This window comes from Belonocnema kinseyi, chromosome 7 (assembly GCF_010883055.1).
Source record: "Belonocnema kinseyi isolate 2016_QV_RU_SX_M_011 chromosome 7, B_treatae_v1, whole genome shotgun sequence".
NCBI lineage: Eukaryota > Metazoa > Arthropoda > Insecta > Hymenoptera > Cynipidae > Belonocnema > Belonocnema kinseyi.
In genome coordinates, this window is record NC_046663.1 from 88,846,559 (window position 1) to 88,869,596 (window position 23,038).

Genomic DNA, 23,038 nt, shown 5'->3' on the forward strand with positions numbered 1-23,038 from the left:
TCCGATCGAGTACTTTTCGGACGGTATCAAAAAGTTAGAAAATCGTTGGACTCGCTGTATCGACCTAAAAGGAGAGTATGTTGGAAAATAAAACCGACTTTGACCAAAAAAACGTCTCCGTGTTTCATTTTTTAGGGACTTATCAGACTGCCTAGTATCGTACAAAAACATTATATATAATTATGAAGTTAGAACATCAATATTCATCAATTATTCAAAATATTAATCTTGCCTTTATTTTTTATTATTTTAGATAATATATACAATGAAATAAACAAATTTTGTATCTGTATTCATTTTATATTTTAATTTATAAATTGCATTAAAAAACCAATAACAGCGCGCGTAGGCGTTTTGTCGATAATTTCACAGTGACTTAATTTAGCAGTACATAAATTTAAATAATTAAAAAATACATAAACATTAAGGAGAACAAAGAGTTAAAAAGTTTATGTCAAGGTACAATGTACAAATGTATATAATGTACAAAATACGAGACTTCCAGAATAATAATTCTAGAAATATTCAGTAGACTTTTTTAGAATAAGGAAAAAGAAAAATATATAGAGTAAAAGAAACTAGTTTTCTTTTAGATTATGTGCCTGCAATATTAATACACTACATTATAATAACCTGTTCACTATTCTTATGTAATGTGTGAATATTTTTAGTCTATTTTTGAAGAATTATTTTTTCACTTAAATTCAGTTTTATTTCATAAAAATATTATTAACATCGAATCAATGTTTTTTTTAATAAAAAAAAATTAAAGTTTTTGAAATATATAAGAGTAAAATAAAAGTAATGTGTGCTATACTATTTTTGAACAAGATAACAGAGTATATTCTACAATTAATTTTTAGCATTAAAAGTCACTGTTGCAAAAGTTTCAAAATTCACAAAAACCGCGAAATTTAACATTGCTAACAGGCTTTTTTTATATTTTAAACATATTTGAGACTTTGAAAATAAAAATGTCTGAAATGTTAATTAACTTTTTTTCCTAGTATTAAAAGATTCAGAACCTATCAAAATTTTTATTAATAGAATTACGAATAAAAAAATAGTTGTTCTTAGAAGCTAAAATAAGCAGTTTTAGTTTTCTTATTAAAAAAATATTCTTCATGAAAGAAAGGAACAATCCAGTGGTTGACATTTTGCCGGTGGTTGGCACAGTACAGCTTCAATGTCAATGAAGTTTATTTTTACCAATTAACCGCACGATATCATTAGTTAAAGTAGAGAGAGGCATCAGTTGTTTGATTAAATACAATTTTAGAGACTCTTTGCCTAAGTTCTCATATGGAAGGTTACAAAAATTTCAAAAAGCATCTAGAAAAGTTATTAACCAAATTTTTATTGAAAAACTTCTAAACTAATTCCAAAATAAATAAAAATTACAAGATATTCTTTTCTCATGAAAAGACAGAAAATTATTTCTAGGTTTGGCAATGATGCACGGAAGTTAGACGCAATCTGAATTTATTCCTTACATGCTTGAATTTTGGTAGTCCTTGATAAGTAGCCAAATTTACATTTTCTCAATTAAAATCACATTGAATCGACCACGAAATTAGGATACTTTTAGTCGTTAGTTGCAAATTTGATATTTTGTTTGTATTATCGGTTTTGCTTCCAACTTCCTTGTAAAATTGATGAAAATCATTGAATTGGACAATAATTATGGTGTTTAGTATATGGAAAATTAAAAAAAAAAATGAGCCATTGAATTTGTTTATTTGATAAAATTGTTTTGATCATATCAAAAGCAAAAAAATAAACAAATTCTTAATTTTGTTGGTGAATCAATGTTATAAAAAAATGTATGTCTACGTAAAGAGGAGAAGAAATTAAAAGCATGTGAAACTGACTGGTTGGGTGCAATAATCGTGTTCTTGCATTTTAAGAAGGCATGTGTTTTCAGTTCTTCATGGAGTTATATACGAACCAAATGAAAAATAAGCTTTTTATATTTTCTATAACAGTTTAAAAAATTTTTTCAAAAAAATTTAACTTCGATTTCGAGAAAATTAAAAAAACAGTAAATTCACATCAGTTTGAATTAATAATAATATAGATACATTTAAATAAAACTAATACACTCTTAAGTATCGTGCTTACGGAATTTGCAAGTTGATTTGCATTTCAATGTGAAGAGTAAAATTTCATAGAGCAAAAATTATCTAACAAACTTTTCTTCTGAAATTCCTTTTCTATAATATCTATTTTCCTGTTTGGGAAATTAAAATATTTTCTTGGTTTTAAGAGTTTTTAACCTTACTTAACCTCTTTTCGTAGTAGCGTTTATTAAAAAAAGTTTGTTTTTATCGTTTTTACGATACATATAGATCCGTTTTTGACAATAAAATTATACTTATGATTTTACATTCTTCTCTTTCTTGAAGAATTTTTTCTAGACTAATTGTATTTCACAGTTTTATCAAATTACTGTCCATCCATGTAGTTCTCTAATAGCGACGGACATTTTAAAATTGGGTTAGATCCCTATTAGCCAATCATACTTTTTAGTCGTGCGTATTTAGTTTCATTTTAACAAAAACATTACTTAGGTTCCTTTTTTCAATCGGTTTCAAAGTATATTTTAAATTAAAATAATACAACGAAAAGATTCCTTCTTCTATACGAGAAGATTATTTAATCAAAAATATTTGAATTACTTTTTGCATTTTAATAAAATGAATGTTTTATAAACAAAGAATACACAAATAATTGAAATTTAGGGAGATTCCAAAGTATACAAGATCAAAAAATATTTAAGGAGAATTCCAGATATTGAAGGATTTGACTGTCGCTAGACATCCTACAATAAGTAAAAATAAAAATAAAGTATAATACGCCAGTAACTCTGAGGAAGGATACAATAATATGCGAAAATGGCCGAAAATAGCCATTATTTAATTTATTAAATTGAATAATGTAATCCTATGATAAAATTATTATCTCCATAAGTTCAAGAATACAATTTTGGAAATGATAAAAAGGAAATAAAATAAAATCAATTCGTGAATTTGACATTATATTCAGTATTTGGTGATTGATTTTCTTTGATTTACTTTCTATTACTTCCAAAATTGAATTCTTCAACTTATGTAGATATTCAGTTTATTATGGGATTGCATTATTCAATTTTGCAAATTAAATAATGGCCATTTTGGGTCATTCTTGCACACTTTAGTTCCCTAACTTTGATAATAATCGACAACATTAATTATTATATGTTTTATTTTGTTTTTCTTGCTTTACGGTTTAAATATAATTGATAGGAAGAACTATAAACTAGTGGTTTTTTTTAAACGGACAGCCTCAAGTAATTGTTTAAAAAGATCGATTTTTTATTGCATAAATCAATGCCTTATTATGCCAAGAATATAATTCAGAAGTTCTAGAACGAAATTCTACGCAATCATGTTCTAAATTTTAGAAATCGTTTGAATTTTGACTGGTTCGTATGATTTCAAGACGATATTTTACAATGTTACATAATTAAATTACTCATCGTATAAAACTCAAATTTTAATAATAATACATTTTAAACTCATATTATTACATAATTAAAGATAACAATTTTTTTCGCAAAAATTGTGTAATTTATTTGAGAGCCTTGTATTGCTATTAATTATGCGTTATTTCTTGAACATGAAAGGTTCATACGGCGTGAATGTTATCCAGAATTTAAATCTTTTTGATAACCTTACAAATTCCTCTTTTTTATGCTTAAATATGTGAAAACATATACACACTAAGAATTCACAAAGTTTTATTGAGATACATTATTTAATTCTCAAAAATTAATATATTTATAACAATTTCTTTGAGAAACGGAGTCAAATATAAAAGAGAACTATATTCTTTCGAGTTACGGTATGGTCAACTATAAATAGGTGTTTTTTTAGAATACTGGAAATGGTGCAAATATAATTAATAGAACATTTTTTCCGAGGTAGGTTATGGCCAATTATAAGCGGATGTTTTTTTATGATACTGGAAATGGGTTAAAATATAATTAATGGGAAGATTGGCTAGCTATAAACAAATATTTTTTTAAATACTGAAAATGGGGTCAAATATAAATGAGAGGTAGATTTTTCCGAGTTTGGGTTGGGACAATTATAAACGGGTATTCTTTATCAGGGTGGCCACAAGAATGAATTTTCCAATTACCCTGACTTTCCCCTGACATTTAGACGAATTTCCCTGACAGGAAAGTATTACAAAATCAAATAAGGTTTCAATAATGTGCAAAGAAAAATAGTGAAACAAGCCAGGAAAAAAATGCGCTTTACATGACAGTATGGATTAACAGGGTAGCCGTTTTAATCGACGAAATAAACTCCCGGTTTTTTCTCGGTTCGCAAACATTTTTTAGGTTCAATGAAATTTAAAAAATGGGACTCTAAAGCTACAAAATGTTCCACTTGATGTAATAAAAACTGAGCTTTAAATGAAAGCACTTAAAGAGGAACTGTTAAATTTTGAACTTTTATACTTGAAATTTAAAAGTCTTTAATTTTAAAATGTTGTATTCAAATGCATAATAATTTACGCGTATAAAATTGAAGATACTAACGTTTTTTAATAGAAAAAATGTAAATCCACGTTATCATTTTTAATGTTTTATATTAAAAAATCAATCAATGAACTTAAAAATGTTCAAAATTATATAATTTTAAGGAATTTTAAGTTGGCAACATCAAATATTGAAAAATTGAGAAAATTTTAACTGAACACTTCTTGTATTAGAAATTCAATTATTTTCTTTTTAAATAGTTTAAACATCCTTGGAAAGCTTCAAAATTTTATTTCAATATCTTGAGAAATCTAAAAGTTGTTTTAAATTGGTTTTAAATTTAAAATAATTGTGGAAATTTTTTCAGAACTTCTAAATATCTGTCAAAATTAAATTAAATTTTTTCTACAATTTTCAGAAAATCCTGCAAATTTTAGAAAATTTCTTTACAATTTGATTGTATAAATAATAATTGAATGTTTATTATTTTTTGGCGAAATTTGAGTAATTTTAAGAGATATGTTGAAATCTTGAAAATATTCAAACTTAATGTAAAACCTGAAATGATAGCCTAATATAAAACAAAATGTAGATTTTTGCAGATTTTAAACAAAAAAATTAGATTCTTTTCAAGAATTGTGCAAGGCTTCAAAAGAATAAAAACAGTTTCTTAAAATTCCTAGGAAAATTAAAAATAACATTTCACTTTGAAAAATTATTTTAAGAAAATATTTAAAAAGTTCTTCAAAGATTTAAACAAAACTTTCTAAAATTTGCATGATAATTCTTTTTAATTACAAATGTTCATTTGTAAATTATACATCAAAATTTAAAAATTCCACTCACAAGTTAAGCATTTTTCGAATACAACAATTAAAATTGTAACGTATAAAGTTTAAAGGCTCTTCGAAATGTTAACGATTCCAGGTTTTCTATGTCAAACAATTCAGTTAAAAATTCTTTACTTTTAAATATCTGGTTTCAATTCACTTCTCTTAAATAAAAATTCAAATAATGCTAAATATTCAATAATTAATCTTTTTTTTAATTACAAATTTCAAATTGAATGGGTTAAAAATGGAATATTTTAGATTGAAACAATATTTTAAATTTAATAAAATACTTTAATTAAGAACGTATTATTATAAAGTTATTTTTAAGTTGAAAATAGTTCATAAACTTTCAGTCACACGTTCACATTTGTTTAATGACTAAGACTACTTTCAAATTGAAACTGTTTAAGTTTTAACGTTAAAATCTGAAAATTCTTAAATTTTGAACTAGTATAAAATCGTGTTGTCAAATTGTTTTTGTTAACTTTTTATTACTCAAAGTACAGATTAATAAAAAAAATGATTTATTTATTAAATAAAAATGGTTTTTATCCAAAATTTTCAACATCAAAGGCTTTTATTTTTTATTTGTTTAATTCTTTATGAAAACATTTAAAAATTCTTTAAATTAAAGACGTTAGCTTAGAAATACACATTTTAAATGGGAAATTGTTAAAGTAACAAAATTTTGAATTACGCATTGTAAACTGTTAAAATCGAACGTGGATAGATTTTTCTTCTGCAAATTTGTAAAACTTCCGGTAAAAAAAATGCACTGTCATTTCTCAGGTTTTTCCGGTCACAAAAAATTCCCGGTCATTTCCCGGTTCAGCGGCCACCCTGATTAATTAAGTAAAGAACATGTATTCAAACTATCAATAAATAACTACAAATAAAAAAATAAGAACCGAATTCTATTTTTAAAGAATGGACATTAAACAAATATTTATAATAATATTAGGAAGTGTTTCCAAAATAATATTAAACCATATCAATTTCTATCTTCCCTGGCAGCTACTTCATTTCCCTAACAAAATGTTTTCCCCTGACATTTCCCTGACATGTGGCCACCCTGTTTATAGAACACTGGAAATGGGGTCAAATATAAATGAGAGGTAGATTTTGCCGAGTTAGGGTATGGCCAACTATAAACGGGTGTTGTTTTTAGAGCAATGGGAATGGGTTGAAATATAATTAATAGGAACATTAGCCATTTTTTTAGTATTAGAAAAGGGGTCAAATAAATGAAATCATCTTTTCCGAGTTAGGGTATAACCAACTATCAACAAGTGTTTTTTAAATAGTGGAAATGAAGTAAAAATATAAACAATTGTTTTTTTTAAATTCTGGAAATTGGGTCAAATATCAACGATAGGTAAATTTCTCTGATTTTGGGTTTGGATAATAATAAAATGGCGTTATGTTTAGAATATTGGAAATGGCATGCAAATCAGTCATATCTAAAGTGATGGTGGAACATAAGAGACAAAAAAATTACATTTTCAGCGCGTATTCGATTAAAAGAAGATGAAAAGGACTTACCTAGCAAGTTCATCTTGAATACGATCGGTGATCGCTTTTCTGGCTTCAGTATCACTGGCTTTGGCTGATCTGAGTTCAGCTAACACATCCGTAAAGTCTATTGGTTCTCCATAATACATAGTGACTCTCTTACCCGCCTTGAGAATGTAAGGTGGATCGTTGGGTAGGATATCGTCCATGCCGACGTGATAGACAGGAACGACCAGTGGAGTCACAGGCGATTCGAGTATTAACCTTCCTATGCCCCATTTAAACCTGTAGATTGCAACTATTTTCATCTCGGTTTGATATCGAGCTGTACTTCTTGGCTATGGCAGACTCTTAAAAAGCAGGAGAGTGCATTTTGAGGACAGGAATATTCATAACTTGGGTATATCCGAAGGGTTAATTACTTGGATTTTTGATGTACAGTAGGTTGCAAGATTGCATGGGACTACAAATGATTCCATGGATTATAGGAAATGCATTATATAAAGAAAACATTATAGGATAGTCAGAATTGGAATTAATAATACAAAAATACTCAAAGTATTGAAGAAAAAGGTAAAGAAACTACAAAGGAACGAATTTTTTAGATCACTCATAATCTCACATGAAAGTATAAAAAAATAGCGATTCTGCACAAATGAACTTTACACAGCAAAAATCTGTAAATTCCCTTGGCATATTTAATCACGCTGAAAATATAATTCAAATCGATGAAAAACTTTTGGAATCTCTTAAATCCCTGGATATCTTTGAAATTATTTTTAAATCCATTGAAATCATTTAAATCTGTCAAAACTAATTGAAATTTGTAGTATTTAAAATAATTGGAGGTCCTGTAAATCTTAATCTTCTCTTCATGAATCTTGTGAAATTTTTAGAAAATAATACTAAATTCTTTGACATACCTTAAAAATTGTATATCCCTTGAAATTCAATGCATCTTTTAAAACACTTAAATCCTTTGAAATTCTTTTAATTCTTTCATAGCCTTTCAAATTGTTCCAATCTGTAGACACCCATTGAAAAAAAATTTAATGTATTGCGAAAAGTATAAATGATTTAAAAACTTTTGAATATAAATGGAATTAAACCTATGCATTAAAGTTCTCTAGAAAAAGGTTAAAATCCCTAGAACTTTTCGAAATCTCTTGAGAACCTTGTAGATTCAATAAAATTCTTACACCTTGAGAAGTTTTTACAAATAGCTTAAAATCCCTTGAAATTCAATAAAATTAAATTTACTTTCCGCAATTCTCTCAAAATCCCTTACAATCCTTTAGAATCCCTTGAAATTGTTGGTAAACGTAAAAATCACTTAAGATCCCTTGAATGTAATTTAAATAAAACTTATTACAATAATTAACGTTCTCTAAATAAAAACCATTTATATGCCAAGAAATATTTGAAATTCCTTTAAATCCTTTGAGTTTTAATAAAATCCTTAAATCTTGTGAAATTCCTTGAAATACTTTAACATCCCTTAAAATATTTAGCAATCTCTTAATATTTTATTAATTGCATTTATTTTCCAAATTTCACTAAAAGAACCCTCAAATCTTTGCAAATCTTACAAAATTCTTTAAAATCTTTGAAAAACATAAATATCCATTGAACTTATGCATTATAGTTCTCTAAACAAAAACATTTAAATCTCCATAAATGTTTGAAATTCTTGGATATTTAACAAAATTCTTAAACCTTGTGAAATTTCTTGAAATACCTTAAAATCATTGAGAAATCCCCGGAAATGTTTGAAAAGTGTTAAAGTCTCTAAAATTCCTTGAAATATTTCGCAATTTCTCCAAATCCGTGGAAATATTTAGAAATACTAGAAAATCCTTTTAACAGACTTAAACTTCGTGGAAATCGCTCAACATTTTTTTAAATCCTTTGGATTATCTTAAAAACTCATGATGTTTGGAAATCTTTAAGATGCCGTGAAATTTTTATAAAATCTAACGAAGTAGCTAAAAATCCATGGAAATTATCTGAAAGTCCTAGAACTTCTTTAAAATTGATTGAAAGCTTACATTAAATAAATAAAAATCATTCGTTTGTACCTTCTCAATGTTTTACATCATCTCTTTCAATATTTTAAGTTTCTTTATTTATATACTGATTTAATTATAATGATTTTCTACGATAATTTTTCTGTGAAAAGAATAACAAAAATATACTGCATTTTCTATAATATTATTTTGTAATACATTCACAAGGTATTGTAAAAGATCGCATGGGATTGCAGGATTAATTAAGCCCTCGGGTACACTTTAAGCCAAAGAAAAGCAAGCTTGAGTGCTTATAGTGTAAGTGTCGTTACAAGGGAAGTAAAGTTCTACTTGTTTTAAAATCACTAGAATGAAATGTGTAAAAAGCTACCAACTTTTTTTTTAAATTAAGACAAAACCAAGAATCTAACGAAATATTGTTTTCAATTGGCATATCGGAATTTCAAATGAAAAGTCAAAACATCAAATGTATCAGAAAAATGAAACATTTATTACAAGTAATAAATGTTTCATATTACAAGTAATAAATGTTTCATTTTTCTGATACACATGATGTATCTAATATTAATTTATAAGTTTATAAATTTAAATTTAAAACAAAGCAAGACAAGCGTTTAAAAATGATTACAACTTATTGGTTCAAAGTTTAAATCTTGTCAGAATTTTATCAAAACGCCGATTAAAGTTTGTGGACATTTAATTTTGAAATAAGTTCAAGAAATTATTGTATTTCGAGTTTTTTCGCAATATTTTCTAAATATTGGTAAAAAAGACTTCAAGCTAGTATCATTGGACGCAGAAATGTTATATCCTTCACAGTGTGCATTGAAACAATTGTATTAAAAAGTTAATTATGCTGCTAAACTGTGACTATTTTATTTATTATATATTTATAACATTTTTTATTATTCTGAAACTTGTGAAAAAAATGTTTATTATGAAATATTCGCTCTTGAAATTAATGATCACTCAAAACAAAACATACAAAAAGTATAACAGAATAAAAATAAATAGTTGGAAAACCTTCCACCTTGCATGTGTTTATTAAAAATCGCATAAAAATTATTCAAATAAATACTAACATGAATAAAAAGTCAAATTTAAAGAAAAAACCTCTAATTATAAATGTCTCAGAACAAATAAATACTTTGATGTACACAAAAACATAAGAACAATTTATTGGAAAAATGCTTTTTTTCGACATCTTTGAATTTTGGAAATTTTATATTAAAAATAATAATTTTAAAATAGGATGGATGCTAGAACGGGAAATGTTCGGGTATTTTCGAGACTAGGAAAAACCGGAAAATTAGTTTTACAAAGCCGATTCTGAATCTGTTTTCAAAACTACATACATATACTCCATTTCTAATTCAATCAATTTGAAAGTTAAAAAAAATTTTTTAAATATTTTTTTAAATATTTAGAAATATTTGACTGTTTATTTGATCATTTGAAACTGAAGAGTCTTGCATTGTGAACATTTCATTGATAAATTTAAACTTTGAACGTTATAACTTTAATTCCTCCATTTTGTTCAATTTTTAATTTGTAAGTGAAATTTTTTTATTTTGATGAACGGCTTACAATTAAAATAATTTAACTTCTAATTAAAAAAAAATGTTTAGTTGTAAATTAAATATAAATTCTCTAAATTCTTTACGTTTTTTATTTTAAATTGTTTCAAAATGATATAAGTTTCAAAAGTTAATAATTCATTGATTTATTCGTCAATTAAGAGCAATTAAAATTTTATACGTGTAAATTATTGAGGGTTTGATTTGAAAAAAATTAGGCTTCAATTTAAAAACTTTAAAATTCAAAATAGTTTTATCTCCAGTGCTTTAATTTACAGTTCAGTTTTGATTTGATTACTTCGAATAAAAAACTTAAAAATTATATTTAATTGTAATTTTTATCGCGGTTCCGTTGCTGTTCCTGCCTGATCAAAAATTTATTTTATTTTTAATTTTTTTGCCTTGACAAGGTAGATTAATGTATGAGAGCCCAAACTTTGGTTGCTTTTTCATCTTTCCTTCCTCTCTTTTATTATTGTCCAAAAAAAATTTTTCTATTCTTTTTTAGGAAAATTTTAATCTTCTTTCAAATTGCAATATGAACATTTTATGGTGGTTTTCTAATTTTTTTTAGTTTTTTTCAGAAATTGTCCACATTAACTTGATTATTGTACATTAAATAAGATTTTAAATTTGATTTTAATCTCATTTAAATTTCTTCTCACGAGTTCCCGGTATTTTTCTGTCTTTTTTAAGGCACACAAAATTCATGGCAAATTCTTCTAAATATCTCTTAATATTTCTCCAATATTTTTACAAATAATAAATGCTCTATTGTTATTTATAAATTAAAATTAAATTTTTTTAATTTGCAGGATTTTCTAAAAGTTATAGACAAAATTCAATTCATTTTGAAATAAATTTAAAAGTTCTGACGAAAAATTCGAAAATTATTTTGAATTTGGAAAAATTTAAAACCACATCATTTTTCAATTTTTAATGTGTATCTCAAAATTACTTAAAATAATATAATTTTGAACATTTTTAAAGTTCATTGCTTGATTCTTCAATTTAAACTATTGAAAATGTTAACGTGGATTTATATTTTTGGAACTTAATCAAAATCTTTGAACTCAATAATTCATAAAAGTTCTAAATTTTGCAGTTTATTTTTATTTCACTTAAAACTGTTCAATTTAAAAGTGTTAGTACCTTCCATTTGGCAAGTGTACAATTTTTAGCATTTGAATACACAATTTTTGAATTGAAAAGTTTTAAACTTCAATTTTAAAAGTTAGGAATTCAAGGGTTCCACTATTATTGCTTTAATTTATTGTTTATTGTTTATTACTTTATATGAAAAAATGTTTAGAATATAGCTTGCCAACCGGGAAAAACCCGGGAAATGACCGGGATTTTTTTTCTTCGATTAAAACGGCTACCCTGAATGTGCAATCGATAAGTCTAAAAAAGTTTAATTATAATTTAGTAACATTTTCGATGAAACAGAACCGAAATTACTTGATTTTTATCGTCAAAGAAGACATACTCAGTAAAACCGACATAAAAAGTTTGTGTTTGAGAACGAAAGATCAGTCTAATTCATCAGAATGAATATTTACCTTATCACTGTTTATATTATTTCCAAATGTAGATAACACAGCACAAAAACACAATTGTAATTATCGTCATAATTTTGAATTTGATTCAAAATCACAGCTGATAGTATGTAAAAATTAAACACTCGTCTAAAGAGAATTAGTGCATACCACCGACAGGAGTGCTGCGGTGCTTCCGCTTCCCCAGCGAATATTCGAATAAAAAGAACAAAAATTCCCTTCTTTTGATCTCTAGGTTTAAAAATCCATCTTTAAGAGGAATTAAAAAAATTCGCATATATATTTGTTTTTCGCCTTCAGTCAGATCTTATGAGAAGATCCTGGTTTCCTCATGGGATTTAACATTTCGAAAAATTGGTTTTATTGTCTTCAAATAGGTGTTTAATGAAATCGAAATGTTGTTAAATTTGTTGTAAGTTTTTTTAATGTATAAATTTTCTAAATTTAAAATTGAATGTGAAAAAGGCGGACCTAATGTTTTCCTTGTGCATGTTCACTTTACCCTCGGGGAAGACGTGAACCCACTCTCCGGAGGCAAGCTTCTCAATGCAGAAGTCCACAGCCTCTTGAAAAACACCGTCGCCTCTGATGACTGGTATGCATTTCCCAAGCATAAAGAAGTAGGAGTGCCACACGTTTGTGAAACAAATGTCTTGTGCTGCTAGGGACCATCTCATTTTGTGGCGATTCAGCAGGTACCTCAGGTCCAGAGTCGCTAAATGGGTTCAGACATTTTCTTTCTTAAATTCTTTCGTTCGATCGATCGCTTATGGACGATTGTCTGAGAAAGAAAAGATTTTATGTGTCTGTGAAGAAAAGGAAAACGCGAGTCGAGGAAAACCAGCGAACGTTCGGTAACATCGACAAACCAACTAGAAAGAACAAGTATTTAGTATCTTAAAGGAGTTGCCTTGCATTCTTTTTTTTAAACTATCAACCTAACAATGCGGTATCCTTATTTTAACCTGGCCGGAATCCAAATATCTTAAAAACTGAACGAAATTGAAAGAAATCTGTGCTTAGTTTTTAAAAATCCTATTTTTTATGTTTTTTTTTTAAAATAAAAGTTAAATATTTTGTTTATAAATGCCCAAAAAACGAATAAAATATTATAAGAAATTTAACTTAAAAGAAACTTCATTGATTCGATTTAATCTTCAATTACATCTGTTTACATTGAAAGAAATCGATTTCATTTTAATGTACTGCAAGATAAGAAACAATACCTGAAATACATTTTAAAATATTTGATTAAAATCTCAATATTACACTCTTTACAATAAATTGAAACCTTTTTTTTCTATATTTCTTTAGCAAGTTACCCTCACAATAAAAAAATACAAAATTATACAATCTGTTAATATTTAACCATACTCCAAGGCACTTAAAATTTCCTTCACAATTCACATCCGCAAGAATGTGTAAAAACCTAAAATCTACCAAATTAAATCAGTTCTTCATAAAAAAAATTAAGTAAAAAAAATAAAAAAAAAATGGCTAAATTTAAGTTAAAAATCAGTTTTTTCTATGTTTCTTTTTAAACAAAAGTTCCATTTTTTATGTATAAATGCTCAAAAAACAACTAAATTATTCTCAGACAATATCTGAAATAAATCAAATAAATCTTGATTAAAATCTCAATATTATCTTCTTTAAAATAAATTGAAATCTTTATTTCCATATTTCCTTAACAATTTTCTTATGTAAAAAATTAAAATTCATTATTAATTTGTATTAAAATTCATTAAAAAAATTAAATTATATTAAATTAAATTTCCTACGCAATTTGCTTATTAATTTTGACTTAACAAAACTAAAAAAATTGCTAAATTTAAGCGTTTTAACCTACACATTTTTTTACGAAATATAAAATTAGGTATATACACTGCTTCTTGACAGAAGATCCATTGATTTTTAGTTTTTACTGGAGAATTAAAAACTGGGCAGACCAGCTTATAATATTTTCGTTTAAAATGCTTGATTGGTATAATCTTTAATTAAATCTGTTTACATTGAAAAAATCTATTTAAATTTAATTTACTACAATTTAAGAAACAATATCTGAAATAAATAAAATCAATCTTGATAAAAGACCCAATATTATCTCTTTAAAATAAATTGAAACCTCTATTTCTATATTTTCTTAGCAACTTTTATTCACTTTTCTAACGAATCTATTACCAAACTTTGACCTAAAAAACGATTTAAATTTCGAAAGAAAGTAAAATACATGCGACAAGCATACACTTAAATTCTTGAATCTATAAGGAAGCAGAATATATAAATAACAATCGACACGTGGAATAACAATTTTTTAAAGCCGTTTTATCTTCCTAGTAATCCACGTTGACATTAACATTGATAAGGCCGATCTAAGTTAATCGTAGCTTCAGAGCCAAGATAAATTTATTTGAATTCAAAAATAGAACATTGAATTGAATCCAACAATACTTGACATTTTCTTCTAAATAAAAAATGTTGAATCCTAGATTGTTCGAAACATTGTAATTTTAAAAAGCCCCCCATACCCATGTGTGTTTTTTAAAATACATTTAGACGGATTAAAAATGTGAAACCTAACGGAATTTTGTGCTTTGATGGTAATATTCTGAAAACTTTTATTTAGGTTAAGCTGGCTTGAAAGTTTCAATTACAGGGTATTTTTTTAAACGCAGATTCATTTAAATTTAATATTATTACGCGCGTCCGGATAGAATGTTGCGGTAGCGAAACTTGAGGTGCATAGTCTTACATTCTTGGAAAAAAATTAACTGCTTTATGACAAAGCAGATAAAGCAAAAAATGTAGCTATTATGAGCTAGTCGTCAAAGATAAGATATAGACGAAAATATGTGCAGCTAAATATTTTATTTGTAAAAACAAGTGAAATTGTTTAAAAATTTTAGTTTTCAGTCACACAACTCAAAAGTTTTAAACAATATTAAGGCTGCCTGTTGTATAACCATAAATGTAAATTACAAAGAATGTATTTAAATATTTTGAAACCCTAATTAGCCACCTATATTAACTAAAAATAAAAACGCAGTGCTTTTAGAAATAACTGACTTTTTAAATATAATTTTGAATTGTATTTATGCTTAAAATTATTAAATCACATTTCATCATATTAAGATAAATAAATATTTTAAAAAAGTCAAGAATAATTCACTCTTCTGTCTATAAAAAAGTTAGGCAAGGATATGTCTCGAAAATTTCGCAATCATTGTCGTTGAAAAATAAGAAAAATCATTGAACACCTTACGCGAATTAAAAACATTTCTGTGTTGCAAATACTCTTGCGCAGTTAAATTAAAACTCTCAAATTGTCTAATAAATGAATGCAAATATCATAAACGTTTTATATTCACTTTTAAAAAATAGTATTTTAAAAAGAGTTTTAATATAAAAATAGAAGGTTTAAATAAAGACATAACATTTCTAAAATGTTTAGGTTGTGTTCGTTTTTTTCACCGGAAATCAATTTTGTAAACAAAAATCAAGATTTTCTTTTCAACCATTTTAGGTTATGTTAGCGTTTTAAACAGGGAATGGGTATTTTTAATAAAAAAAATATAAGATTTCAAAGATACGTTTTTGTTTAAATTTCCGTTTTTCGGTTTTAGGGATTGTTTTTTTTACAGGAAATTGAAAATTTAAAACAATAATATTTAGATTGTAAAGCTTCATGATTTTTAACAATTTGACGCTTTATCTCGTGGTTTACAAAAAAAAAGTAATTATTGCAAACGGCCTTTTTAAACGACAATCATTCAATTGCAATGAAGATTTACAATTTCGAACAAATTTTCATAAGATTCTTCAGATTTTATAGACCGAGATATTAAATTCACAATTTTGGTAAAGTTTTCGTTTTTGGTTTTGCGGGAATTTTATATAGGAAATCGGTACTATTAATTTAAAATAATTGGATTGCAAAGATGATTTACACTCTTAAACAATTTTTGGTTATGTGTTTTATTTATTTATTTTATGTGTTTTTCGTCTGAAATTGCTACTGTTAATAACAAATCAGTACATTTCAAAGAATATTCATAACACTTGAAAAAATAATAGATTATTTCAGCGTTTTTTAACCGAAAATTAAAATTTTGAAACAAAAAAAATTAGATTTTAAAGCTTCATGACTTTCAACAATTGAAGGCTACGTCAGTTTTATACATTTTATTCCAAAAACTGGTATTTTAAATCGGCCACTTTAAACGAAAACCATTAAATTTCAAAGGTTTAAGTTTAGAACAGTTTTTGTTATGTTATTTTATGTTAGTATTTTTTGTTGAAAATTGATCTTTTTATTTTAAATAATCATAAGATTTTTGAGGCAGGGACATTAAGTTCACAATTTTTGTAGAATTTTAATTTTCGGGTTTGTTGGCATTCGATACAGGACATCGGTACTTTTAATACAAAATTAATTGGATTTCAAAGATAACAAATTTTTGATCAAATTTAGGTTATGCTCACGTTTTTAAAAGAGGATTTCTCGGGGAAAATTATGGATCAAATTTTTGTGTCAGGAAATAAAAAAATAGGAAAATGATGGTTATAAATCGTTGCAACATAGCCTAAAAAATATTACATTCGTTGGAAATTGAACGATCTTGATGTTAACTTCTATAACTATGAGTAAGTCTTTTAACGAATATATTACAAATAATATTAATATACTGGAAATATATAAAAATATATAAAAAGTATTAAATACAAAGTTTCAAAATAATCTCCCTGCTATAACCTACAAAAAAGATCTTTTTTCTATACATACCTAAGTATTCTTAAAAACAATTTAAAAAGTCAAATTATTTTTATTATTATATTATTATTGTTTAGAAAGTAACATTTTGTTGAAAATTCATCATTTTCGTTTGAAAATTCAACTGGTTTGTAGAAAATTCGTCTTTTTGGCTTAAAAGTTCAACAAATTGGTGTACATTTTTTTTTCTTGGTTCGAAATTCAGCTTTTTCATTTTAATGTTTCTCCTTTGGTAAAAAATCTCATTTTTTGTGTTGAAAATTCAACTACTTTCGTAGAAAATTAATCTGATTTGGTTGAGCATTTAACTATTTGATTGAAAATTAGTCTTTTGGTTGAATTCATCTGTGATTTATTTCAAATTAAAATCTTGTTTGGTTGAAATAATACCAATTACATATAATTTTCGTTGAAAAATCATCTATTTTGGTTTAAAATTCATGTATTAAAAAAAATCAAACTATTTGGTAGAAAGTTCAACTGGTTAGTTGATAAATAACGAACATTTTTGTGTGAAATTCAACTCTTCTATAGACAAGTGTTGTTTTTGGTTTGAAAATTTATCTACCTGGGAAAAAAATCTGTAGAGTTCAGCTATTTTTCTGAAAAATGTGTATTTTCTGGTTGAAAATTTAACTACTTGTTTGGAACTTGAGTTGCTTAGTAAAAAAACTCAGTTCTTTGTTTGCAAATTCATAATTTTCGTTGAAAATTTAATTAATTTATCTTAATTTTATTGGGGGGGGGGGGGGGGGGGGGGGGGGGGGGGGCTAAAAATGAACCATTTGGTTGAATATTTATGTATTTTATTGCAAATTTAATGATTTTCTTACAAAGCCCAAATATTTGGTTGAAAAGTAAATTTTTTTGCAAATTAATAAAACTATCGTTTGGCTTAGAAATTCAACTCTTTTGTTCAAAAGTGTTCTGTTTGGTTTGAAAATTAATTTCTTCCGATAAAAAAAATTTCATATTTGAGATATCGATTTCAAACTCTCAGATTCATATTTCTCGCAGAAAATCATACAGGAATCCGATTAAAACTTTGTCGCCACGGATATTGTAATCTTGCCGCCGAAATATATTTTTTATTTTTCATTTACGTTAAATAATGCCTATTTATTTTTAATTAAAGTTTTTATGAATCATCTTAGTTATGTTGATTTTTAAATCATAAAATTAAGTAGGTGAAAAAAGTAACTTTTTAGATAACTTGACCCGGTGGTAAGCGTTGAATAGAGAAAAATGATTATTTTTAGATTTCAGCGTAAAAATTAATATTATCCTATTCTTTTGAATACGCGATTTTTCCATCTATATAAAATGTAATTATAAGAATAGGATATCTCCGAAAATAATTAATTTCCATTTCCATAGTTACCGACACATAGTTTCCTATTCCCCAAAAGAGAATGTGTTTTCAATATATTTAATTCCTTCATGTGAAATATAAGTTTTGAAATTTTAATTCTATCCAATTCAAGTTTGCCTCTCCAGAGTTAAAATTATTTAAATTCACATATTTTACATTAATATATTAATGCATACTTTAACACAGTTAAAAAAATTATTAATACATAAAGAAATATAAAACTTGAATATTTTCCTAACTTATAAGTTATAAAGCGGTTTAATAATGAAAAACAGGTTAAAAAAATTCTTCCGTTAAATTTTAGTAAATCGATTGAGAGGAATAGGATTTGCAACTTTTTTCCCCCCGTTGGACGATTTTTAGACGGAGAAAAAATCACGTATTCAAAGGAATACAAATTCTTTAATTCTTCTGAATTCAACTCTTATTTTCGGGAAGTATCTGTTTATTTTTAACTATAACAAATTTACAGTTTAAAATAAAGCGACTGTAATTACTAATTACTAAACAAAATTCACTTACCTACACACTAATGACTACATCCGTGAATGAAAAAAATCCTAGTTGTGAAAAAAGACTGAAGGCAACTCCATTAATAATCAAGAACGAAACATTAAACGATCAGACAGGGAAGGACGACAAAAACTACGACAGACAGTAGCGATTTTTCTCAGAAAATAATACAAATAGTAATGGAGAAATGAAAATGATAAAATACAGTAGACTCACCCCATATACCTGGGTCATCGAAGCAACTGTGATGATTTGAAACTGTAATAAGAGGCACATTTCTGGGTCGACAGTCCAAGGCCCTCTGGAGGATGTGTTTGTTGTAAATGGTGGTTTTGTTGAACCATTCTTGACAGATAGGGAATTCACATAGTGGAAAGTCAAATGAAGTACTTCACATTGGATTTGAATTGAAAATAGGAATTGCCCAGAAAGTGCTTACCTATGAAGATTTTGGAAAAAATTCCTACTGCAGCGAAGGTTATGCTGCTCGCGATATTCCACAGCCTTGCTGGGTTACGGAGCTTCGGTATGATCCATTTGATGTTGTAGACCATCGTGAGCCCACTGCTAAAAGGAAAGGAACGAGGTTTTAAAAGCCTCGGTTCCCCTCGCACGCACAAAAAGATTCCCTGTGGAACTTCCCGGAAAATCGTCTGCTCTTTCGTAATACGGCGCGGCCATGTTCGCATGGTTCTATTTGACACCACTCACGTGACCACTTGTTTCTTCTCCGCAGTACTGCCAACGCTGCCGCAAATTGTAATCTCCCAACGCTCCCAACCTCCTAATCTTCCATGCTTTCCCGCTAAAATTCAAAATACCATACAAAATAACAAAATACCAAAAATTCAAAATCCCCTCTTTCTTACTGTACATAATTTATGGTTTCCAGAAATAATAAGTTAATAAGGCATGGGACTTGAAACTAACAGAAATTATTTATATTGAACATAATATGTGCTTTGACCAATTTTTCATTTTCCTTGAACATTAAAATTCAAATACCAGCATTTTAATCTTGTAACATTTTTAACATATGAAATTTCATAGAAAATAAATAAATTTAAAAAAAAAACAACAACTAATTTTAAACAAATTAAGATTTTTCAGTCCTAAAAGAAAAAAGTTAATTTTTAATTAAACAGTTAAATTTTTTACCAAAGAGATAAACTTAAAAAAATGCAATAAAGTAGTTCAACTTTAACCCACGCAGTTGAATTTTCAACCAAAAATACGAATCTTTAACTTAAATGATTTTTTAACAAAGTGGTTGAATCAAACTTTTTAATCGAAATGGTCGAATCTTCAAGCAAAAAAGAATAACTTTGTATCAACAAAGATTAAATTTCTACTAAAAAAGATAAATTTTTAAATCAAAAAGACAAGCTTCCAAAAAAATAGTTGAATTTTCATTCAAAAAAGATTTCAGTGGACTTTTCAGCATAAAAATGTGAGTTTTAATTAAGAACTGATTTTTTAAATAAATATTCTTGAATTTTCAACTCAAACAGAGGAATTTTCAAAAAAACAGTTGAATTTTCAACAAGCATTGATTGTTGAATGTTCCAACCAATAATTAAATTTTTAACTAAAAAGACAATCTTCAAGGGGAAGCAAATGCAAAAAAATAAATGTGAATACAAGGCAAATTAATTACAAACAAGAATATTCTATCAGTTTTACCGAAAAAGTTCATTAAAAAAATGTCCTGATTTTTACCTGAACATGCTTTCATTGTCTTTGACCATTAATATTTAGAGATTCGAATCTTAAAAATGTAATATTTTTAATCTAGAATCCATTATAAACGGAATAGAATAATTACAAATAAAAATTGAAAATTTTGAAATTTATTCTTCTTGATCGTTATCTAAAGTGATAGAAATTCCTTTACTTTTTTTCTAAATCCCTGACTTTTTCTGGCCAATAAAATTCCAAGAGTTTTTTATTAAATAGTTCTTGCCTAGGTATTTTTTCCAGTCACCAGTTTTGTTTGGCGTGTGAAGTTGAATTCATATTAAATTTATATGCATTTACTGCGAATTATTTGTTAAAATAAATATTTTAAAAATTATTAAATTTTTTGTCGGAAAAATAGATACTTCGTTCAAATTTAAACTGCTTTGTTAAAAATTTATTTTTTGGATTGTAGACTCATCTGCTTTATTAAAAAATCACTAATCCATTTTTATAAAATTAATCTTCCGAGTTAAAAAATTATCTTTTGAGTTGCACTCTTTTGTTGGAAATTTATTTTACTTGTAAATTCATCTCTGTTCTTAAACTCTATATATTTTTAATCGTTTTCTTTTGGTCCAAAAAGTCGTTTTTCTTTAACCAAAAATTCGCCTTTTGGTTATCAATCTCCCCAGTTTGTTCATTTTCCATGAAAATAAAATCCGTAATCTTTTTTCTTTAACGTTAACCCGTGCTTTTGAAGATAACGAGATATTTCGATTAGGGAAAAGCTCAGTTTCTATAAAATTGAAAAAATAAGTTTCAAGAAATGATTTCCAATAATTAATTTTTAATTTTTATCACCCCAGAGACCTCTTTTTGAGCCCAAAAAACACTCTAAGAAATGCAAAATAGCAATATTCTGTCGAATTCACGCTAAAGAAAATTTAATTATTTCATGTTTAGTGGTAAAATTTTAATCTTCTTGGTGCAAAATGAATATTTTTTGTTGAAAATGCATTTTTAATTTAGTTGACAATCACATATTTGGTTACAATTCTTTTTTTTGTTTTGTCTAAAGTCATTTTTTTTCACTGTAAATATAAATATTCTATTTTTTGGTTAAAAATTGATACTTTTGTTACAAATTCATCTTTTTGTTCGAAAATTGAACTATTTTGTTTAAAATTAATTTTTTTGTAGTTTAAAATTCATCATTTTAGTTCAAAGTTTATCTTTCCTACAGTTAAATATAGTTGAAAATACATTTCTATGGTTGAAAATTTAATTATTTTGTTTATAATTAATTTTTTTATTAAAAATAATTTTTAACTGAAACTGTAACTATTCCAATTTTTGTTGAAAATATACATTTTTTTAGTTGGAAATGTATATATTGTATTGAAAAACCAAACAAACAAAATGAAATAAAAAGTCCAACATTCAGAAATTTTAAGCAGGCAGGTTTTGCACATTTGTTAAAAATTTTGCATTCTATCTTAAAAAATAACAATTTTGTCTTTAATTTTCTATAGTTTTGGAGCTGGATCCAGAGTTCGTAATCAGCCCTTTGACCTGCTCATTGGAGGACCTATTGTTCCGCCCGAGTCCAGTCCCGACAGTTCAGTCTTCTTCAAGCTACAGCGAACAAGGATGCGAACCATGGAGCAAGCAGTAGCAGGTGCAATTAAAAAGAGACATCAGAAAGAGATAGAAGAGACAGCGCAGAGCAAAGTAGTGATATAATTTAATCAATTTTAACTTCAGACTTGAAGTGCAGAACAAAGCAGTGTTAAAACACAAATCACGAAACTTAGTTTTTTGAAGGAGCCCCCAATAAAGAAGAAAGTTTATTAGACCGGTTTGTTCTATTTCCAGGTTAAAATTTCTCAAACTTTTTAGAAATTCCATTTTACTGATTCGACCGACTAGACAGACGATGTTTCGTAATTTAAATTATTTATACTAGCATCTTACTTTTATTGATGTGTTTTCCTCCAATAACATGAAGAAGAAATAGAATTTTAACATAAATGGACTGTGAATTAAAGAAAATTTGCATTTTGATTGTTAAAAATGTTTAGGTTAAAAAATATATCATTTATTTATTATTCTCATCCATGTTTTTAAATGCTTCAAGTCTTAGTTTAAAATTGATCAAATTTTAACACCGCTTTGCTCTGCACTTCAAGTTTGAATTTAAAATTGATAAAATTTTTACACCGCTTTGCTCTGCACTTCCAGTTTGAATTTAAAATTCATCAAATTTTAACACTACTTTGACTACTGTCGGGACTCGACTCGGGCGGAACAATAGGCCCCCCAACGAGCAGGTCAAGGGACTTTCATTAAAAATTATTAATAATATTTGATTAAAAATGAGCAAAATAGCGAAGTCATAACAAAAAATAAAAAGTCGATTGTCACAAAAAGAATCCACACTTACATTTTTTGCCAATTTTTGTCTCAATTCGGTCTTTTACATGGAACATAATTTTCTGTGAATTTTCCGCCCGCTGAATGATTTTTTTGAGCAGGATAACTTTTTAAATAAAATCGAATTTATATAAGAAAAAAAAGTTTAAAAAATATTAAGATAGCAGTATGTACACCTAGAAGATTTCTTTAAAAAATACCTATTGCTCTTTTTTGTAATATTCTGCTTCATT

General features: G+C 26.6%; 1 protein-coding gene across 7 annotated transcripts in view; it reads right to left on the bottom strand.

Annotated features, from left to right (window-relative positions):
- LOC117176861 (tafazzin homolog) overlaps positions 1–23,038 on the bottom strand; it is a 27,972-nt gene that overhangs the window by 3,347 nt on the left and 1,587 nt on the right. For 2 of the 7 annotated variants that reach the window (XM_033367210.1, XM_033367206.1), the window contains exons 2-5: positions 19,132–19,256; positions 18,909–19,037; positions 12,508–12,751; positions 6,904–7,158 (exon numbers count right to left, since the gene is read on the bottom strand). In XM_033367210.1, coding sequence (XP_033223101.1) covers positions 6,904–7,158; positions 12,508–12,751; positions 18,909–19,037; positions 19,132–19,256 — 753 coding nt within the window. Of the gene's footprint in view, positions 1–6,903; positions 7,159–12,507; positions 12,752–18,908; positions 19,038–19,131; positions 19,498–23,038 lie in introns of all 7 variants that reach the window. The other 5 variants (XM_033367208.1, XM_033367205.1, XM_033367211.1 and 2 more) reach the window with 3 other exon arrangements.